Below are 21784 nucleotides of genomic sequence, written 5' to 3' on the forward strand. Positions count from 1 at the left end.
CGAATGACACAATTTACATATTATAATAATCGCTCTTACGTATATAGTTTTTTTTATTATTGTGTGGTTATCAAGCACTTAGTCCAGGTTCTCATTGAGTGTGCGTAATTATTTTAATCACGATTTGCAGTAAAAATAGTACCTATGTATTTCTTACGGCAATCGCGGCAGTTTTACGTATATGTGCTCAAAGGACACATATGTGCAAACTGAACAGTCGAAACAAATTCTTTAAAACATCATACCTGCGACATGCTTTTACAGTCCATAGTCCACATTATAATATTAATATTATTTATTGTTATTATTGTGCCTCAGTCTTCTGGATTGCAGTCGCATATTATATTTTCGCTCATTACGAATTGACCTTCCGCGCGCGGTCGCACTTGGGAGCACATGTGCCTATTATTGTAGATCGCTATAATATAGCATTGTGTTGAAAACCGCGGGGAAGAACGTAAATGGCGGATAAGAGAGAAAAATCCAACGGAATGCCGCAAAGCGTTGCAATGAGACGTTGTAATACTCCCCTACCTTTCTGACGAGGAAACATTATAATAATATATAGAAGGCGCACGATGTCGGACGTTTTTATTATCGGTGTACCTGTGAATAATTGCCGGATTCAGGTCTGGATTTATATATTATATTATTATTATATAGATACTAGTGGCTACCGGAATTGAACATGTGTCATTTCGGTTTACTATATACATTTATATATATACTATATATAAGTACACTCCTCTACAGAGCATGTCGTTATTATATTATCTGCGCTTACAATGCGTACTAGATAATAATATAACGCCGTAACAAGAATACTGTTGTCATATTATACTAGACTCTCGTCCCAGACCCCACCACCACTGTATCTTAGTGAAGAAAAACGATTGAGTTTCCACCGATGAATTCATTCAGAATCTCTCTCTCTCTTTATACTCTTTTATTGATCAAAATTACAGTATACATATTTAATTTCATATTCCAATCAAAATGTAACTTCTTAAATTTCAATTTAACATAAAAATAAAATTTTGAATTAGTGCATAGTTAGTTATAGGTATTTAAAGTATTTAAAGTTAAGATTAATAGAATGATGTGCTTATAAAGTGATGGCGCAGGAATACTCACACAATGTTGAACAACTACTCTATGTCTCTTTTCAACTTAACTATAAACATTTGCAGTAATTTGTAACTATGTATAATTAACTACTCGTTCAAAATTTCAATTTTTAGACAAACAAACGTTAATACTGTTTTTTAGAAAATTTATCTTTAAAAGAATCATTTTATACATTATATACTAGTATAATATTACAGCTCGATACATTAACGTATCTGAAACTAAACAATGAGAAGAGATGACAGAACCTATGCTACATATTAATTAACGTTTTATTTTATTTTTTTATTAAAAATATTCATCTTTTAATTTTATATAATGATAATTTGAAAAATATTTTGATATAAATTCACCAATTGTCCTCTTAAAATAATTTAAAATGTAGGTATTTTTTTTTTTTGAATGTGATTTAATAATAAAAAATAATAATAATTAAATTTAATGTGATAAATTAAAATTACCTAGATGTATATTTTAATGGTTTACTCTAGAAAACAAGAGTCAGCACATTAAGATAACAAAACGAATTCTGTATAGTATTGTATGTAGTAGTGAAACAGCAAGGAAGATAATATTATATTGTATAAGTTACATTAATATTAATTTATATAATAAAATAATATCAATATTTATTTTAAAAATATTATGCATATATAAGTAGGTTTAAATTTTATGGGTGGGTGGATGAGTAACTTTAATATTCGTCCCTATAAATGTTCGTCACTGCCTCCGTGCTAGTTTAGTCGTCTTTAACTTAAATATGTCCCAAGGAGCCAAAAATTAATCCACAATACATACCAATCAAATGTACAAAAAAATATTTCAAAAACAAAAGAAAGAAAAATACTATTTGTTATTGTTATTTTATGCTGAGTTATTATTACCGAGTTTAGTCTTAAAAACCAATGACGGCTAGCCAAAATCGTGAATTTGTATCGTCATCAGATTTATTTGACCATTATAACAATACATGCAGCATGCATATTACAGTTTACTTAGGTATTGTGTGTGTAAACATTAATTTCTTTAACTAATACAGAATATTTTTGTATGACAATAACTTAAAATAATATTTTTTCACGAAAATCCATTTTAGTCACGTTTATACTATTAACTCCTGTCATTATTATTATTATTATTATTATTTAAATCTATTAAAAGTTTATTATTGTATGAAATCGTGCTAAGATTTTATCGAAAACAATTTCAATCAAGTTTTTAAGTAATATTTTGAGCTGTTATATGTATTGTTATTGAATTTTATTTTAATTTATAGACAAACATTTTAATATTACTTCTTAACAACTATATGATGAGAATTAAATAACATCATTAATCATCTGTACTTTCAAATTATAATGGATAAATGTAATTCATTAAATTAGAAAAAAAACTTAAATTATCAATGAAGTTTAAAATGTATACCTACTATCCAAACACATTACTTACTGAGTATTATAGGCGTGACTATTTACTCTGGTTATGAGTTTATAATAACTTTTAAATTAATTTTATGCGTATTATATTTTATTATGCGATGAAATGAGTAAGTATTTTTTTTTGCAATAACAGATAAATTATTGAACGATAGTAAAATATAATTTAGCAAACTTATTAAAATGGCAAATAAGTCATCATCGGAAGGGAGAATTGTACAATATTTCACTAGACTGAGGAATTTTATAATTTTAATTTTAGTTTTGGTAATATAAAAAAAATATATATATATATATATATATATATATATATATATAAAATAAAAAAAAATATATATATATAAAATAAAATAAAATATCGAGTAACTCCTTAATTCAAACCTTTCATGTTTTATATTATATTACCTCAAATATGCTTATTGTAAAAAAAATCTTACAGATTATATGTTTTCCATTAAAAAAAAAAAGTTTTAGTAATAAATATTTTATTTAAAAAAAAAAACTGTGCTTTATTAATTTGAAAACACATTTTTAAAATCAATCACAATTATCTCTCTTAAATGATATAAACAAGGTAATTAAACTATACAGATTTAGTTTTAACTTGAAAATCATGTATATACAAATTATCCATCTTAAAAAACGTATACAAAAATAATGTTACAATTAACGCAGTTTATACCTTAGTTTTATACTTTTATACCTTTAAAAAATATATATAAGTACTAGTATTTTTTTTTATTTCTATACATAAAGCCACATCGCCCAAATTACCACATGGTTATTATTTATAATCTATAAAGAAAACGATATCTAATGATTTGTATATAACATGACCGCACACGATGTCACAGAAAACACACCGATGCGGACATGCGGTGTACGATCAAAGGGTCCAATGGTTTCAGAATATTATGATAACAATATGACGAGACGATTAGATTTCCTGAAATGGATTTATGTATATACTTAGAGAGAAAAAATGAATAGCAACGATAACCAAATCGTGAAGTGTATACTGTAGATATCGTAATATCTATAATAATGCTTATACCAGTGTAAAATAAAAATAACTGGCATATACTCGCATGTGCGATCATATATATAGCTAGAATATATACGGTCGGAGTCAACATAACGTATTAGATATAAGGGGGAAGGGGAAAGGTGGACATTATATTTTTTCAGATTCATTCCAAATTTCGTCAACAAAAAAACACCGCGTCAGGACTATACTATACTGTGTTATTATTATTGTATACGAAACACGAGCACGTGTTGGTAGTCGCCATATACATTATACATATGCATAATATACTATTAAATATTATTAATACTCCTCTCACGTCTCGAGACGCGTAAAAACGTAATTTAAATTAATTTCATCCAGTTCGATTCGATAATTATTCTTTCATAAAAACAACCAGAAACCCGTGAACGTAGGTACTGGGCAAGAATAATCGACAGAATGGTCTGCTGATCCTTCAATTATCTTAAACGAAACGATGATTATTATTATTATCATTATTATCGTTCCTGTCAAAAGTGCGGAAAGATTTTGACAAATTCTCAACCGCTTTCTATAAATGTGCGAGAAGCGATATACCTATCCCAGAAAATACGGATAAATAACGATGTCCGTGCTGTAAATGTCTTTACGGGCTGTCACGTCTCAGCATTAACAGTTGCTGCGATGCCGCGCTGTCCACCGTCGTCTTTTTACGGTCCACCTATCGCGTTCCATAATTATTTTTGTATAATACACCGTTTACGATTATAGTTTTCTCTCTGCCATCGTATTATATATTTATATTCCATACCAATACGATCAGTTTGCTGGTACAGTGCAACTATGTACAACGAACAAGTTCTGTGTGTAAGTATATTTTTTGTAGTAAAATATTATGCTCGAGAAAAGGGTCCCGTGAACATGGCGGGTACTGTTTATAAAATTAGACTAGAAACTATCTTTGACCTGAAACAGATGTCACGAAACTACGCCACGCTGACGCTATACACAACGTATACATATACTACAGGGTAGCACGGAACTGAATGATATTATAAAATATATATATGTATAAATAACTGAGACATCATTGAGATCATTAGAGATATAATATTGAGATGTAAAAATGACGAAATTAAACATTAATTGGTCACGAGGAAATTTATAAATTATAGTTGTATCTTATACCTACTAATGAAATAAAAACTATCTCTTATAGTCCTATGTAGTTCCTACGTAGTTTGCTATGTATAGTTATAATTTTATATTTAATACTCGTGTTTACTAGGTACATAATTGGGTATAATACGTTTTATTTAAATTTCTAAAATCAAAGTAATAATACAGATAAAATATATGAATTTCGTCAAATTTATGAGTTAGTAGATATTTATATTATTATACATGAACTGTAATATATTAAACAATCTTGTTTCTATTTTGAATTTTCACTATATTTTTTAAAGTCCATTTTAGTTATGTAAATTTAAAGATTATTAGATAGATAATAATTAACAACTGACAGGTTTTGGGTTTTTGTACTAATGTAGGCACCAGTTAAAATATTACATCAAACGTCAATAAATTTTAAACTGAGAATTGAAAAAAAGTGAATCTAGGTGTTTTGATCACGTACAGACGTAACCAAAGTAGCAATATGTGTGGGAAGTGGGTAGATAATAAATTATACAGAAATTATACTTTTGATAAAATCTCATATAAATGAACGTGATGATCACAAAATAATTTTTCATATATCTATACTTACTATATACTTAAATAAATATAATTTTTTAATTCAATTCTTACACTTTTAATATATCAGGTGTTAGACTGGATTTTATTATTTTAATATTTTCATTGACTAATCAGACGAAATAAAGTTACTAACAAAAGGTACCTATTATATCAATATACACAACATATTTAGAGCATAATATAGATAAGACAAGACTATTGCATAATTAAATCATCTATAAAATACAAAATTATTTTAATGCAACTCTTGCAAAATGTGTTCTACTGTACTAATACGGCCAATGTATTACTCGTTTCTTAGAAATTTATCAACTGGTATTTTAAGCTAACCATGGTCATTAATTGATAACAAACTCTAAGGTAGTGCCACTTATTATATGACTAATTGCAATTGTAATTTTCAATTTATACCGATGTAATTCTCAATATTTAAAGGTATATTTTTTTAATAAGTTATTGCTTGTAATAGTACGTTTAAGAGTATTAAGACAATAATGAGTAAATACTGAGTTCTTAAAAATCATATGAGATTATTGTGAAGCTCAAATATTACAGAAATTTTGAATCATTCTCCTTTATAAAATATATAGTATAACCCGACGCCCTTGAGCCATTATTATACTCGCTGAAATCCAATGTTCATCTTAACCATATCACCATTGAACCAAAATGGAAAAAAAAAATTTTTCAATTCTCTGACTATTTCTTAGACTGTAGACAATACATTCCTTCGCCTCGGGCCTGAGGTTTGTTTTCTATGGAATTCGTGATCTAAAGAAAAAGGTCGAGCAACAAAAGATTTTGAAAACCAACAGGGTTACTCTACATGCAAACATTGGTATTACCGCATAATAAAGCAGAATATCAATGATGATGTTATAGTTTACAATGAAATATGTGCAAAATCGATCATATATTTTCCACCTTACTAAGATAATCTTTGGAAAATAATTGATAATAATAAAATCGCAAATAGTTTAAGTAAACAGTTAGGTAGATAAACTTGTATTTTATGCGTTTGGGTGTTAAGCCCACAATTAAAAAATTCTCATCGTAATAACTTATATTTTAAGTGTATAACGTGATTCGATTTTTAGTTATAATAAAAAAAAAAACCAGTAATATTTCTAGAAAATATTTAAAAAAATGTCGTTTACGGTTCATTGTTTTTGGCACCGTCGCTATCGTTTATAGTTTTTCGTTACATGTTAAACTATAATTGTATATAATACATGCATCATGTATAACTTAATATATTATTGATAACCATCAATGTATTGAAAAAAGGGTTGGTCTCAGATGACGACGACACGACGACGAGCGTTGTATAATATTCTTTTACATCAGTCAACCAGATATGTTATTTATATAAAAAAAAACTCAAATCTATACGAGTATAGTGTTCAAATTACGAAGAGTTTTTTTTCTCTTTAGATAAACGTGTCTGAGTGAGGGTTGCTACACATAGGTATATCTATATAATATATACCTATACGGGGTAGCGTGATTCGACGTTATACATTATGATTACATCACGTAATCGTAGTAATAATAATATGATATTTGACGGTTATTCGAAAAAAAATCAGGGTACCTACCTGAGGTTTGTTGTATTCATCATAACATTGATTACCACCCGTATTGTAGATCGGTTCGACGGGGATGGTTACGTCGGGCACAGCGGTGACCACAGCGGTAGCTACGATCGCGGTCAGCAGCAGCGAAAGCGGCGACATTGATATCAACTTCATTTCCGGAAAAACGGATGCGTTAACTCGTGTATGCAAGGACGTCGTCACAAAAATCACATTATTTTCCGAAAACGCAGACGGGGTAAAATCTGAAACGACTCCTGTAAAATGTCCTACAGCTCGCCGGCAGTTGCAGCAGTGTGTTGCACGCGGGTTTGTAAACTAGTGTATGTGCGTATGTGTGATTTCAAAGGGTCACCACTGCCGCGGCATGTGGCGGCCAAATGTGTGTGTGCAAGTATATAATGTGGCGCGTTTTGTACAGATCGGAGACTGGAGAGAAGGAGCAGAAAGAGAAAGAAAGAGATATTACATATACATATATAGATATTAAATATATATATAGATAGATATAGAGTTGTTAAATATATCAAAGAGAGAGAGATAAAGAGAGAGAGTGAGGAATGGAGAAACGGAAACGATGAAGACGACGATGGCGAGACGCACGTGAACACCGGGACCACTGAACGCACACTACGCACGTTTTCTATCGGGCGCGCTACGGGATGCTGTCTGATGACTGTCGAGTGTAGTAGGTACGTGTGTAGCACGCAGCTCTCCTATCAGCCGGACCGCCGCCGCCTACTCCGCCGCCACCCGATCATCATTCTCTTTCGCTCTGATTTTACTCTCGTTTATTATTATTATTTGGAGTTTATACGCGTTTATCCTCCACCGTTATTATATAACAATGAAAATAAATAAATAAATAAATATATTTGAGTATATTTTAAAATCGCTATCTTTTTTGTACGATTGTTTTAATACTACCCTTATTATATAATAATAATTTAAATTGTCTTTTTAATATTATTATAATAATTTGATGATGACTGTATAGTGTATAACATTTCCATCATCAACAATGTCTTTATTTAATATTCATTATTATATTAGTACAAGCATGCCCTAGAGGTATATTGATATTGAAATTTCAAATTTTTGTGGGAATATATTAGTTGATGTGTATACATCACCTAATTAAATTATTTACTAAACGCCTTTTATAGACGTTAAGTTTTTGTGAATAAATTTAGTGAAAAATAAGAGCAGTTAAATTATATTTTCAAAATATACTCATAATATGTAAATGGTTTATTAATTTATAACTACATTTTTATCACAATTTTACTCGTTTGTCTATCATGGTCCATAGCTATAAATATATTATTTTATACCTATGATATGATTACGCGCATACTCCGAATAGTCCAATCGTCATCGTATTATACATTAATTGTAAAAAAAATATTCAGCTACATTAGGTGCTTATATTATTCTAGCTCTAACTTATTTTATTATTATAATAAACAGTATAAAGTAAACTATTATAATACACATGCCCGAGGAGGAGTTTTATGAAATAAAAGGGGGGAGTGACTGACGGCACATTTGAATGTCTATAATTAAATAATAAATTATATATTATTATTTTACAATGCTAATTTTCCTTCATAATATATAATAATATACATAAATACATATTATAATATTTTATATTATACTTATAAGGATATGTATCTATATCAATGTGTTTTAAATTCGTTCAAAACTGTGAATCAGTAAAAATAAAGTCTACCTAGGGCAACACAATCCCGTGTAGGTACGTCACAATAGTCTACAGGTACAATAATTTGTAATTACCGATCCGTGTAATTAATAATTGATTTTATACAAATTATGCCAAAAAAAAAAACGAACTGCTTACATACTTTGCGATGATTTCAATGATTTTCTTAACGTATTCTCCTATAATAAAAATATAACAAAAAAAAATATATTAAATAAGAGCAAACATCCATTATCCATTATAAAATAATTTTCGTTGATTTTTAACATAATATTATAACAACGATTAATTTTAGATCGTAGGTACCTACATACGTATATCATAAATACCGGTATTGTTGTAAAATTCGTAAAAAAGTACTGTAATAACTAATAATAACACTGTAGTCTGTAGGTGTTACAACTGCTATAATATACTGGGGGCTGTGAACGTATTATTATTATTTTGTTTTTTTATGGCTTAGCGACAATATTAATGAATAACCCTTATACGACCAATGTAACAACCATCGCGTCCATCGTTATTAGTTATTACTATTTTGATTTTTTTGCTTTTTAATACCGTATGTGTATAGTATATTATAAGTACACTACAAACATTTTTAAACGCCATATTAAATTAATGCGGTTAACGGGTATCCATTACTTTTAATACTAAAAACGTCGCAGCCTATATATCCTACCCGCTATAATTAAGTCATTAATGTTGTTAATACAACATACCTATTATTATTACGTTTAAATTTTATTGAAATTGCTGTTCACCAAAAAGCGCCGAAATACAAAATTTAGCTGAATATATGCATCATATTGACACGTGAATCGTCGTTAAGTTTTCCGAAAAATTTTCAGCAGAAAATTTAAATCAAATTACAACCATCATTCTTAAGTATAAGTAACGAAAATAAACGATAATATTATTTTTTAATTAATTTCAACATCATTTCAACCATTTAAAATTATACAAGCGTGTCTTATTTCATAGATATCGTGGGTCGAAGAACATAATATTAATTTATAAATTATAACCGTACAACAATAATATTGAACAGTTCATTTTAAACTTTTAAAATTAAAACAGACTTATCGTCGACCAACTAGTTTCGCGTTAATTGCTTAGGCCTGCAATGAGTGATTTGATATAACTATACACAAGGCACACATTACAACCTACGTAATTGTACAGTATTTTGTTTTAAGCGAAACGACGTATAATGATGCGTGTAAATCAATCGTCGTCATACCCATCATATTATAATGTATCATACTTAATCTCAAGTGTGGAATTATTTTCGTTTTGTTTTGCAGCGACCGTCCTCGGTGCGGCGACCGACGACTCGACGTTCGCCGCTACGAAATTCGTGCGGGGGGGAAGTCGTTTTCGGTTGTCCACCAAAGTGATCAATGGCACACCTACCTACGCACGTTTACCTGACCACACAATAATATAATAATACATATAGTAGTGAGAGAGAACACACTCGTCGTGTAAATCGCCGTGGCGGTAGGGAAGGGGCGACTCAGACACTATGTCCATTCATACCGGCGCGGCGGACGAGATCCGCAGCCAAGTCCTCTCCCATTCAACGAACGCGTGGGTTTTTAGTACTCTTTATCGAGTTCGAAACTATATCGGATTTATTATTATTAAAAATTACACACCTGTTGCTATCGGCCTCCCCCTCCTCACGACGAACGGTTTCTCTGAAAACGCGGTACCTGATTTTAATCGATGTACATTGAAGAAGTTTTTACGTCTTATCTCCAATAATCATAAATTAATAGGTATTACACCAAATATGACGTTCATCGCGCATGCTGTTCAAAAAAGTAATTATTAATATATTATGTATATACTGTATAATTTGGAAGAGAGTTTGTAATAAAGTATTATTTTTACACGGAAACTAAGTCATACGCGCATGTCCTCGTCGACATACATTATAACGCACTATTCTGGAAAACCTGTTTGCGCGCATTTATCACGTTAGAAACCAACGATCTTATATGATTTTACCGAAATTTAAAGTGTACGTTTATAATATTGTTGTACAACAGCAGATTTGATTCGTTTTTTCTGTCTAGCTAACCAAGTGCCACTTTTATAAGTACTTTATTCATAAATTCTAACCGAATATACAGTTAACGCAATATTTTACTTAAAATATTATACTCGTCATGTATAATATAACATTATAGTGTTATTAGTGTGAAAAGCCCTGAAAAACAAATTATCAACGGCCGGAATAAATAAAAATAGTTATTAATTCAGGGGCGGCTTTTAGAGGGCATAGGGGCCATGCCTCCCCAATATGAGACATCTTACTCTTTATTTTGATAAATAGATACCTATTTTCATTGATTTAATTATGTATAATATTAATGATTATATGATAAAATTTTGATCCAAATCAATTATAGTTATTTATATTTATATTTATATTATATTATAAAAACACACTGGTATTAATTTTTACTCTAAATAATAACTTAATACACTATTTTTTGTTATATTATATAGACACTTGCGGACTAATTTTATTATAGTTTAAATTTATACATACTTGTCCCTGGTTGTTAAAGTATTAGTTGTATATAATTTTATCTAATATTGTATGGGTCTGTTTTGTGTTTTTCTCACTGATAACTGGTACACACCACTGTCAGCTGCAGAGACCTAAAAATCAGTTTGATTGGTGAACGATTGGAAATCTCTGAAATCGGAACGCGATCGTATAAATATACTTTCATTATACTTATAGTTTTGAAACAATCTTAATTTTTCCACCCAACCATATCTATGATCGATATTATTTTCAGATACATGATCATGGAAATCGATTTACATTTTAATAGCATCAGAAAAGCTGTTTTACAGCCACCTTGCATACACAGTATTCATATCGGAGTATCTGATCTACTGAATTCATTTGGTGGTAGGTTCGTACACATACATACTAATATAATACACATCGGTATTATACATAATAATATATCTAACACTATAACACTGTTCAAAAGTGTACAAATATATTAAATATAGACCACACGCACCATATACCCACTATTATAATACATAGGCAGGTACTAAAGCGAAATTGGCTTTGGACTATTTTACCATAGGTAGATCCGTGTAATCAACATTTAACAAGTAATTATATTTATATATATGTATATATATTCCGTAAAAATTCGATTTACATTACTCTTTTAAAACAACACTATACGTAATACTGATGTAGAGAAATCGTTAACATGAAGATTTATTATTGATGCTGTTGTAAGATAAGTAGTTATTTTTTGCCAATTATCTATAATATATACTACCTATGTGATATTCTAATGGTATATAAATACCAAAGCCCTATAATATTTACAATATTATTTTTTTTATACGATAGGTCATAGGTACAAAATTATTACATCGTAGTTATTATTTTTGAATAAGAGCTACATTAATACTACTTAGATAATATAATGTTACCTACTCGTATCTACCATCATGATGTTGTTTTTTCTTCAAAAGCCAAGCTAAAGTTTTATGGAGGTGTATTTGTATCATTCATCATATTCAATCATTTTATTTATCACTGCAGACCATTATAATAATTTGATTATTTGATTAAAATCGTTTATGGTTATTCGTAGAAGATGAAAGCGAATTCGATCTAAAACTAATATTAAAAACCATTAATTAACATGATTAAAATAAAATATAACGTTAAAATGTATATTATATTTTTATTAAATATAATATAAATGTCTACGTGAAAACTTATTGTTAAAACTTAACACAAAATGAATCATAAATTATGTGTTATAAATGATTTGTCATGATGAGTATAATATATATCTAAATAAAAATGATATCGAGATCTCTAAAATGGTATTGTTTAAATAAAACCGAACAATGTATCAATATTATTATTATAATATTATAATGTATAATACACTTGCTCTATTTTTGATTAAACTATACCTACGCACACTTTTTTTTTATTATTTACATATCATACTTTTGAATAGTATTTTTGCTGGCGGCTATTAATGCAAGAATAATAGGTATTATGCCAGGTGTGACTTAAAATCCTGGTACTACCATTTTAACCTTAAAAACTACTATTAACTCATAAGTAAAAAATTTTAAATAAAATGTAACTTAATATTGTAGCTAAGATTTATTTTATTTTTCTAAAATAACTTATAAATGATTGAATTTCTTGTTTTCTATTTTTTCAGTTAATTCATAATTATAACAAAGTCTCTTCTATGTGAATTGGGAACCAGTTTACCAAAACGAGCAATAAACACACTAAATTGTCTTTTCTTGTATTCTTTTAAAGTACATAAATAAATAATTAAATATAATTACTAGCAAATTAATAACTGAAATCACAACAAACAATAGTACTAAATATATTCAGTTTAAATTTATATTGAAATATTATGGTATTATGTAATTAATCATGACTAAGACATTTTGGTAATACTTCCAATATTTTGTAAAATGTCATAATGTTATATAATAACTAATAATTATTAGTTATTATAAATTGCCATTTCAATAATATAAATAATGTTCTCTTACAAACACGCAAACAACAAGAATAAAACATACATAAGTAATAAAAAGATAAATACAATCAACACCTAAAAGAAAGGTTAAAAATGAAAACAAATTTAACAAAAATAACATTTCAGAATTTTAAATTATTTTTAATTTCCACCATTTCATAAATACAAATATATCGTAAATTTACACGTATTTTTTAAAATTAATTTCAACAATTATTTAATTTTACAGAACTGTATTATTATTATTATTTATAATTAGGTATTTAAAGTTTTAAAAATGTATATCAATAGCTTTTATACTTAATATGGACCAATTGACCAATTCAAAACAACGATTGGGAAATTAAATATTCGTGTCTTGTCGTTAGTTAGGTAAAAATGATATTTATTGTTCATACTTGTTTATGTTGAGATATTGTTTCAGATTTATAGGTTATTAATTGATTAATTAATATATATCTCGTATACCTACATTGAATTTTTAAGATTAAAAAACATATTTATTTCCAATGCTCTGGTCGAGTTAATATAATATCCAAACGAGTGAAGAAATTATTGTTGAACTTATTACATTACTGTTATTTTATTAAAAATAATTATATATCTTCATAATTTATCACAGGTATACTAATTACAGGTAAATATTTGTTCCAACATGGACATTTTTTTATCAATGATTAAACACATTATAACATCAAAGAAAAAAAAAATAATAATGATCTCTGAAATGGTAACTTCATAGTTTTTAGATATTATAATAATATGTTTTATCGACCTTGTTAACTCAACTCTTATTTTATTTTATATACTACCTATTAATATACTTGAATAAAATGTATGAATATTATTATATTATCTTCATTGGACTAATTGTTCGGTTATCGATTATTGTATTGACTAACCAAGTAATAATTTAAAGTGTAAACACTAAATAGCATTTTTAAGATAAATTCGATAACGATAAAATAATGAGATGAACTGATGAATAATAATTAATATGTGTATATAGTATAAATGTAGAATATGTTTATTATATACAGAGGGATTGTTAACCATTAAAGTGGTTATACACAATTAACTGGTATAATACTAGGTAGGTATAATAACACTTTATATTAACCTCTATAATAAACACATCTCAACTGTTTTATCGTCAGTAATCTAATTTTAAAGCTAGAATAAAACACGTATGAGTTATAATAAAAATATTACTCAAGTATAAAAAAAATACCGAAAAAACAACTGACGACACCAACGCACATTAGGTCACATCATAATATAATATTATAGATCCAATAGAGGCTCGATCTTTTAATTTCATATATTAAATCATGGTATTAATGTATTAAAGTACCAAACAGAATAATATGTACCTATGATTAAGTATAAAATATGTGTTATAAATAATAAGTATGATGGGTCGGTCGTATACGTAATTGTATATACCTATTGTGTACTCGAGCCCGTGGCGTGTTAATTAGAGACGAGACGCGACTGACGACGATATACCTATATTCCTTATAACCACATAGGTTATAATATTATGTCAGCACAATGTTTTCACCTTTATAACATTTTTTTTCTAATCGTAAACCTTATCACTACGCACACACGTACCCACACGCCCATCTCCGAACTCTGGTAGACCTTAACCCCGTGTATGGATCCCCACCGAATAGGACGTTCAGCGATGGCGAGGCATATCGTCGGTATCAGTTCACGACGATGTTGTCCGTCGATAAACAATTTATTATAATATATTAAGTATATGATATGGGTACGCGCAACGCGTGTTTACTTCTCATATTTTATCATCATATACGAACATATTTTATCTGAAACAATAACCACTGCAAATGCGTGTCGCGTAGTCGACGGACGAAATATTCTGTACAGTGTGCCTACTTCCGTTTAGTGAAAATAATTAATAATGATAATACTAACAGATAGAAAAATAACAATATTATAATATAATACACCGCCGCAGACGTGAATAGTCTAGACGAGTTTCACGCGAAATAAATATTTAAAAAAAACGCTACCTATACAATAGCTGTGCATAGATATACACATAATATTTTTTTATAATTAATTGAGTTGTATCGTACACTTTTTAGATTTCTTTAGTTTTTCAATGTATATTATTATAAACTACAACACGTGTAAATCAGCCTCGCACAACTGAAGCTACAGGTACGTACCCACATCATTTAATATAATATGTATACAAGCGTTAATAATAATAATAATAATTTAAAATATCGTCTAATAATTTGTTATGAGTTTGATCGGGTATTATTTCGACATTCTATTATTATTATTATTATTGTTAATATCTTCGAAAACATTACGATATCCGATATTTTACATTTACATTATTATTAAATATTGATTTAAATTTGAACACTTTCGATACGGACATGATAAATTGGGAGAAGTACATTTCACAAAAACTTTTTTCATCGCCCAGTTGATAAATTTACGTAGTCAGTTTTAATGCAAGTAAAATGCACCTACGTATCTAGTTGTTATAAGAAATATTAAACGACTTAAGTTCCTATATAATCTACTAAAAGTTGTATAATCGCATTAATAGCTGATAACAATGTACCTTTGTGTAATCTATGTAATGTACCTGTATTTTGGGATATCAGTTTCCAAATCAATCGCTTGTAATTGAATTATGATGGATATAAGAAATTTTTGATTTTTCTACAGAATTTGTGTTAATATGAAAACCACAGAAATAATAATAATAATAATAATCTAAATTTAATATTGAATGATTGTCATTTTAATTGTTATTCTCATTATTGTTCCATAAAATATAATTAATTTATATTTTGATGCACATTTGATAAAAAAAAAAACCAAAGTCGAATCTAATATGAAACAAGTCATTTGTGATATTTAAATATAATTTCTTGAATTTTAAATTACATTAATGTGAGTTATTTATTTTGATTCACTAACAGTTAGTAAAATTGTTTAATATTTAGTGTGTTTAAAAAGGTTATACCTACACTTATTAGTTATTAATTTATATTCACTGCTGTTGAAATCGATCAATTATTATTGAAATAAACAACTTAAAATAACAATGATAAAAACTATGAAATGTATGTTATACCTAAATCCGTGTTTATTTAATTGATCTTTTACAAACAATGATCTCTTTTATGATAAAATTGAAATTATTAGAAATAAAATGATAAATAATAAATATAATAGGTACTAAATGTTGTGTAATATACGAAATATTTGATTGGTAATTACTATTTAAAATATTTTCTACAATTAATACAACAACAATTTAATGATTTGTTAATTGTTTTCATACTTTATAAATTATAATATAAAATATGTTAAGTTATGTTATTATAATTAAATTATAATAATTATAAGGTATGTACTATCCACTTTCATTTATATAATAGATACAAACAAAATTTTATACGTATATAAGATACTTAAGTCATTAAACGTACAACTATGATATAAAAACTATTAAAATTTTCAAACCACATATTATCTAAACAAATCTATTGTCTATTCAACTTAAATGTCAAACTAATATGTATTACGTACACTACTAAGACTTAAAGTTTTGCTTAAAATAAAAAATGGTTTATAAAATAAAAAACAGTAATTCATTGTTCAAACACCTAGCTAAACCTTTTTTGAACTGGTGGTAAACTCGTAGTTTATTAGAACACAAAATTCATATAATATTATGACAAACTATTGAAATTGAATATTATTATAACACATAAAGCAAGGGATAATATAAATAAATCAATTTAAGCTTAATGTTTTTAAACTTTTTACATGAAAAAATAATAATTAATCACGCTAGACGGTACACTTATCATGGAATTCCATTTCTGATAATATATGGTCATAACTCTTGCATTACAAATAGAGAGAATACTAAGTATTAAGTTATTCCAGAAAACGCTCCGGTGTACACGTGTAATATAATAATAATAATTATTATTATTATCCTGATTGTATTCGAAAGTTTTTTTAACCCCAAAAGGGTTCGGGGTTGAACTGATCGTCCTGTGTGATAAAGCAAACGAGTTTGGGTAACCTTTTTTTTCTAAACCCGCGTGTCACTAACAAAATAAAAAAAAAATAAGAATAATAAAATTAAAAAACCAGTTTGTCACGTCTTTTTTACGAAAATCCAATACGCATCTCCGTTTCCAGCCACCAGTAGTTGTGTGACGGCAGAGATTGGGACCTAACAACAACTGTTGTATACATATAATAACGTAGATACTATATATTTAAATTTAATTTAAATATTATTATTATATTATACGAGTTTAATATAGATACTATATAATATATAGAACTTATATCAGGCCCGAAAAATCAGTTCCACTCGTCGTTCTTCGTTTAATGAAACGCTCGATTCGCGATTACTCCCTGGCATATAGTAATGATAATAATTATTGATAATAAGATTGAAAGAGAACAAGAGATTACTCGAGTGCGATTTTTGTTTACTTCCAGCGATGGCCGTTTTTTATTTTACCGCAATTGTCAACTCGTTTTCAGAATATCACTCGTATAAAATATATACATACAAAAATATGAGATCTGTTTTACAATTCTCACAAAACATTGTGTTAGGTAAATAATAAGCTTTTAATAATATAGATAAACACTATTGTATAATCTGAAGGTCACAGACTTGTCGAAGTTGGACTTTAGTCCTATTTTATTAGCTTAAGCACAAAGGCAGATGAATAGTACATCTAGAAATTACTCAAATAATTAATAAACATTAAACTTTATTATGATAATATTTTTTATCAACTAGTTATTATTATTTTAACAAAATTTACGAATTTTAATGATTATAAATTAAAATTATGATAATTAATAAATAGAATTTAAATTTTAAACCAAAATATTTTTTTTTTAAGCGAAATAAGACAGATTTGTGAGAGAAAGTTCAAATTCAAGTTTTGTTTTAACATAACTCTAAAAGAATCGTAACATTAATTAAAAACTAATAAAATAGACTGTATTTTGATGTCTGTACGAGTTTCATAATACCTAGGTACACTTACTACTTTGTTGTTCATTACTAATGTTACTTATCTTATGATTTTCTGATTCATTTAAAAATGTATTGTTAAAATAAAAATAGCTAAACGAGTTACGATCCTTATATTATAGCGTAGGTAATTGCTATAAAATGTAAACTAGAAACTGAGGTATCGTATAATTTAATCAACATTAAATAAGTCAATAAATTGACAGTCCTAAAATTTAATAATATGACTTTTTTTAAAAATAAACTTACGGTTTTAATTTTAAACTTGATAAGTTAAACTGGTTTTAGTTATTTTAAAATTAAATAGGTGTGATAATAATATTATATTTGTTTCATAGTATAATATATATATATACATGATATAATATATTTATTATTTGTGTATATGCACAAATAAACTGAAGGTAATTTTGACATATAGTTAGAGTATAAAAAGTGAATGATATAATATATTACTAGGGTTTCAAGTACAATAAAATTATTTTTTAATTTTCATCCAAATTGTCTGATGTTCACTTTACACAGATATAAATTCAGAAAAATTAAATTATTAATTACTACCATGTTAGTAAAGATCAGGCAGAAAAACATATGAACATTATGTTGATGAGTTTTAAAATAGGTAATAATTTGCAAATATCGCAGTCATTATAATTATCATATTACCTAATAATAAAATATGTTTTTCATACAATTAAAAGGCTTTTGTAGCTTTACACATTTTTTTCAATTATTTTGGTGTACGATACTATGAAAGTGTACAGATATAGATATAGGATTTTATAATAATTATTAATATTATAATAGAAAAATTGTCTGTACCTATAGTTTATTAAAATTATATTTTATAAATATTCAATACTATTAGTTATTAAGTATTGATTGTTTTACTCCATACAATAATTTTATAAGTAATTATAAATTTTAAACTGGCCATAATATTTGATATTACCTAATAGTTTTGTAAAAAAAAAAAAATGCGATTAATAATAATGAAAATGTTCAATAAAAATATCTTTTCATAGTTGTCGATAACAAAGAAATTTTTTTATTTTTCATAAAAGCAATGCATTCTTTGGTAAATTAAGTCCCAAATCAGGAGATATTGATAAAATAGCATAAACTAAATAATAATATAAATACACCTATAACTATTATAGTATAATAACAAAACGAGTGAATTTTTATATAAAAAAATTGAAAATGTGTAATTTAATTCAAAAACTCTGAACTGTGTAAAATTAGAAACTTTGTGTGAATAAATCTAATTCACTCGATTCGGATTTATAACTTCCGTTTTTGGAACATGCAATAAAAAGCGATGTGCGATTGCACCAAAACCCGACCTTTAATCATAATAATTTATCGATAACCAATTTACCATATTTGTTTTTTACTTTGTATACTGATTTCGGCGCACTTATTTTTAATTTTCTCAGTCAGGCAGGAACGGGAGGACAAGCGAACCGGTTCGATGGCGGCGAATCGGAACGGCGAGAGTTGTAGTAGCGACGACGACGACGACGAAGACGACGAAGACGAGGACAGCAGCGGATCGTGTTCGAGCTGTTCGACCGCGGAAGCCGACGACGACGCCGCGACCCGACGGCGACTGTCGTCCGGTCGGGCGACGACCGTTGTCGCAGCCACGTCGCTCGACCTGCTGGACGCTCGGAGGTTGCCCGACTTGTTGGACGCCGAACGGCTGGTGGCCGTGCTGGACGGGTGTCTGCGATCGGAGTACGTGCGCGGTTGCGTGGTCGAGACGTGGGACGCGGTGCTCAGCGACCACCTGGAGGCCATCGCGCACCTCGTGCTGTACCAGACGCCAGAGCACGCGGTCAGCCAGGCCGTATACGAACAGCTCGTCGGACTGTCGGCGACACTCCGGCCGCCGCCCGACGACGACGACGACACCCCGCGGCAGCAACGGCGGCCGGCCCGCGTGGACGCCGAGCGCGTGTACGGCACGCTCAGGTCGGCGGCCCAGTCGCTGTTGACCACCAGGGTGGACGCGTGCTGCCGGCAGAGCATGTGCAGGGCCGTCGGGTTGGCCGTGGCGGCGCTCCGGTGCAGCACGCGGCCCGTGTTCTCGGTGGAAAACTTCGTGGTGGAGATCAACGAGGCGGCCAACTTCGCCAACCTGTACTGCACCGGGTACGCCAAGCGCATATGCGCCGCCCTCGAAGGCATCTACGACACGGTCATGGCCGGCGACTATCATCCGACCAACGTGGTCGTCCAGATGGCCGTCATGGACAAGTGCATCAAGGCGGCTCTCCGGACGCTGGCCGACGCCCGGGCCACGGCCGCGCAGAAGACGGCCGCCCAGCGGTCGCTGCTCGCCGAGCTCGACGACGTGGGCGCTACGGTGCGCATGAAGAACTACGGGTGCGTGGACGACGCGGACCCGCAACAGCAGCTGCGCAGACTGGACGCGGTGGCCACCGCGGCGTCACCGGCCCGGTTCGTGCACTTCACCATGAGCCCGTGGCGGGCGCCCATCCGCATGTATCACCAACAGTCGCCGACCAGCGTGGATCGGGTGATCAGGACCACGGTGCACCTGATCGAGGCTCTCGTAGCCGAACTGTTCAAGCCGTGCCTGAACGGCCGACACGGCGTCCGCCGTCGCCGCCGACACCGCGCGTGCAGCAGCCGTCAGGTGCACGACAAACAACTCTAGGACGACCCTTATTTTATAAACATGTTACGTCGTTTGTATCAGTGAGATCCAAAACTCGCCTGTACATATTATATTATCATACTTATTATCCAATTACGCGAACTACGCGAGTTTTATTATTTTCATTATTATTCTTATTGTGTGTAATGTTTTTTATTTATTAAACGTTTTAGATTTAAGTTGTTTTATTTATATTCATATATACGTTATACGCATCAGTGTGCTGTACCTACCTAGCAATTGTTATTATTAAATGATAATACGATTTTATTATGCGTATGAGTTCTTAAATTTTTTCCGTTTTGCGTTTACGACGACGCCTAGCTATGATACAAATTATATTGTTATATATTATAATATTATCTTTGTGTTTTATTTTTTGAAATTTTAGGTTAGTTTTTTACATGGTCTCAAAACGATTATAATTTATTGCGAGATTATACTTTTATTGATTAATTAAGTCAAGGAAAAAAAAGATAATGTGTAAATACCGTGTTAATTTGTATTTTATTTTATATTATTTGAATATAAAAACTAATGTCTGTGAAGTATATTTTTTAATATTAATATATTATTGCAGCTTTTAAAGTGATTTATTTTACTATTAGTGTTACAGGGTATCTGGGCTGAATTAATTTTGGGAGCTTATTTTATAATTAAATATTCATTATGCTAGTATCTAATTTTATTAGAAAATAGTTTACAAATTTAGATATTGTGACCGATTACCTAAATTATATGCACTCACTACATAGACATGATAACCGTGATAAATGATAAACTTAAAATTACTGTAACTAC

At 29.6% G+C, this 21784-nt stretch overlaps 2 protein-coding genes across 3 annotated transcripts in view; one reads left to right on the forward strand and one right to left on the reverse strand.

The window, feature by feature from the left end:
- The window catches only part of LOC114125752 (laminin subunit gamma-1), a 54537-nt gene extending 46945 nt beyond the window's left edge, over positions 1 to 7592 (reverse strand). The window contains exon 1 of the mRNA XM_027989519.2: positions 6930 to 7592. Coding sequence (XP_027845320.2) covers positions 6930 to 7082 — 153 coding nt within the window. The 5' untranslated portion in view covers positions 7083 to 7592. The remainder of the gene's footprint in view (positions 1 to 6929) is intronic.
- Positions 7593 to 14936: 7344 nt separating this feature from the next.
- On the forward strand, positions 14937 to 21345 carry LOC114125782 (uncharacterized). 2 transcript variants are annotated; one of them, XM_050201147.1, is made up of 2 exons: positions 14937 to 15419; positions 19741 to 21345. In XM_050201147.1, the coding sequence occupies exon 2, from the start codon at positions 19772 to 19774 to the stop codon at positions 20981 to 20983; it is 1212 nt and encodes a 403-aa protein (XP_050057104.1). In that variant the 5' UTR covers positions 14937 to 15419; positions 19741 to 19771; the 3' UTR covers positions 20984 to 21345. The 2 variants fall into 2 exon arrangements, with proteins under 2 accessions (XP_050057104.1, XP_050057103.1); XM_050201146.1 differs by having other exon boundaries at positions 14938 to 15419; positions 19737 to 21345.
- Positions 21346 to 21784: the final 439 nt, after the last annotated feature.

Source organism: Aphis gossypii, chromosome 2 (genome assembly GCF_020184175.1).
Source record: "Aphis gossypii isolate Hap1 chromosome 2, ASM2018417v2, whole genome shotgun sequence".
Classification (NCBI taxonomy): domain Eukaryota; kingdom Metazoa; phylum Arthropoda; class Insecta; order Hemiptera; family Aphididae; genus Aphis; species Aphis gossypii.

What these genes read in the sequence shown, in the direction of transcription:
- LOC114125782 (XM_050201147.1), top strand. Translation starts at nt 19,772, where the DNA reads ATGGCGGCGAATCGGAACGGCGAGAGTTGTAGTAGCGACGACGACGAC.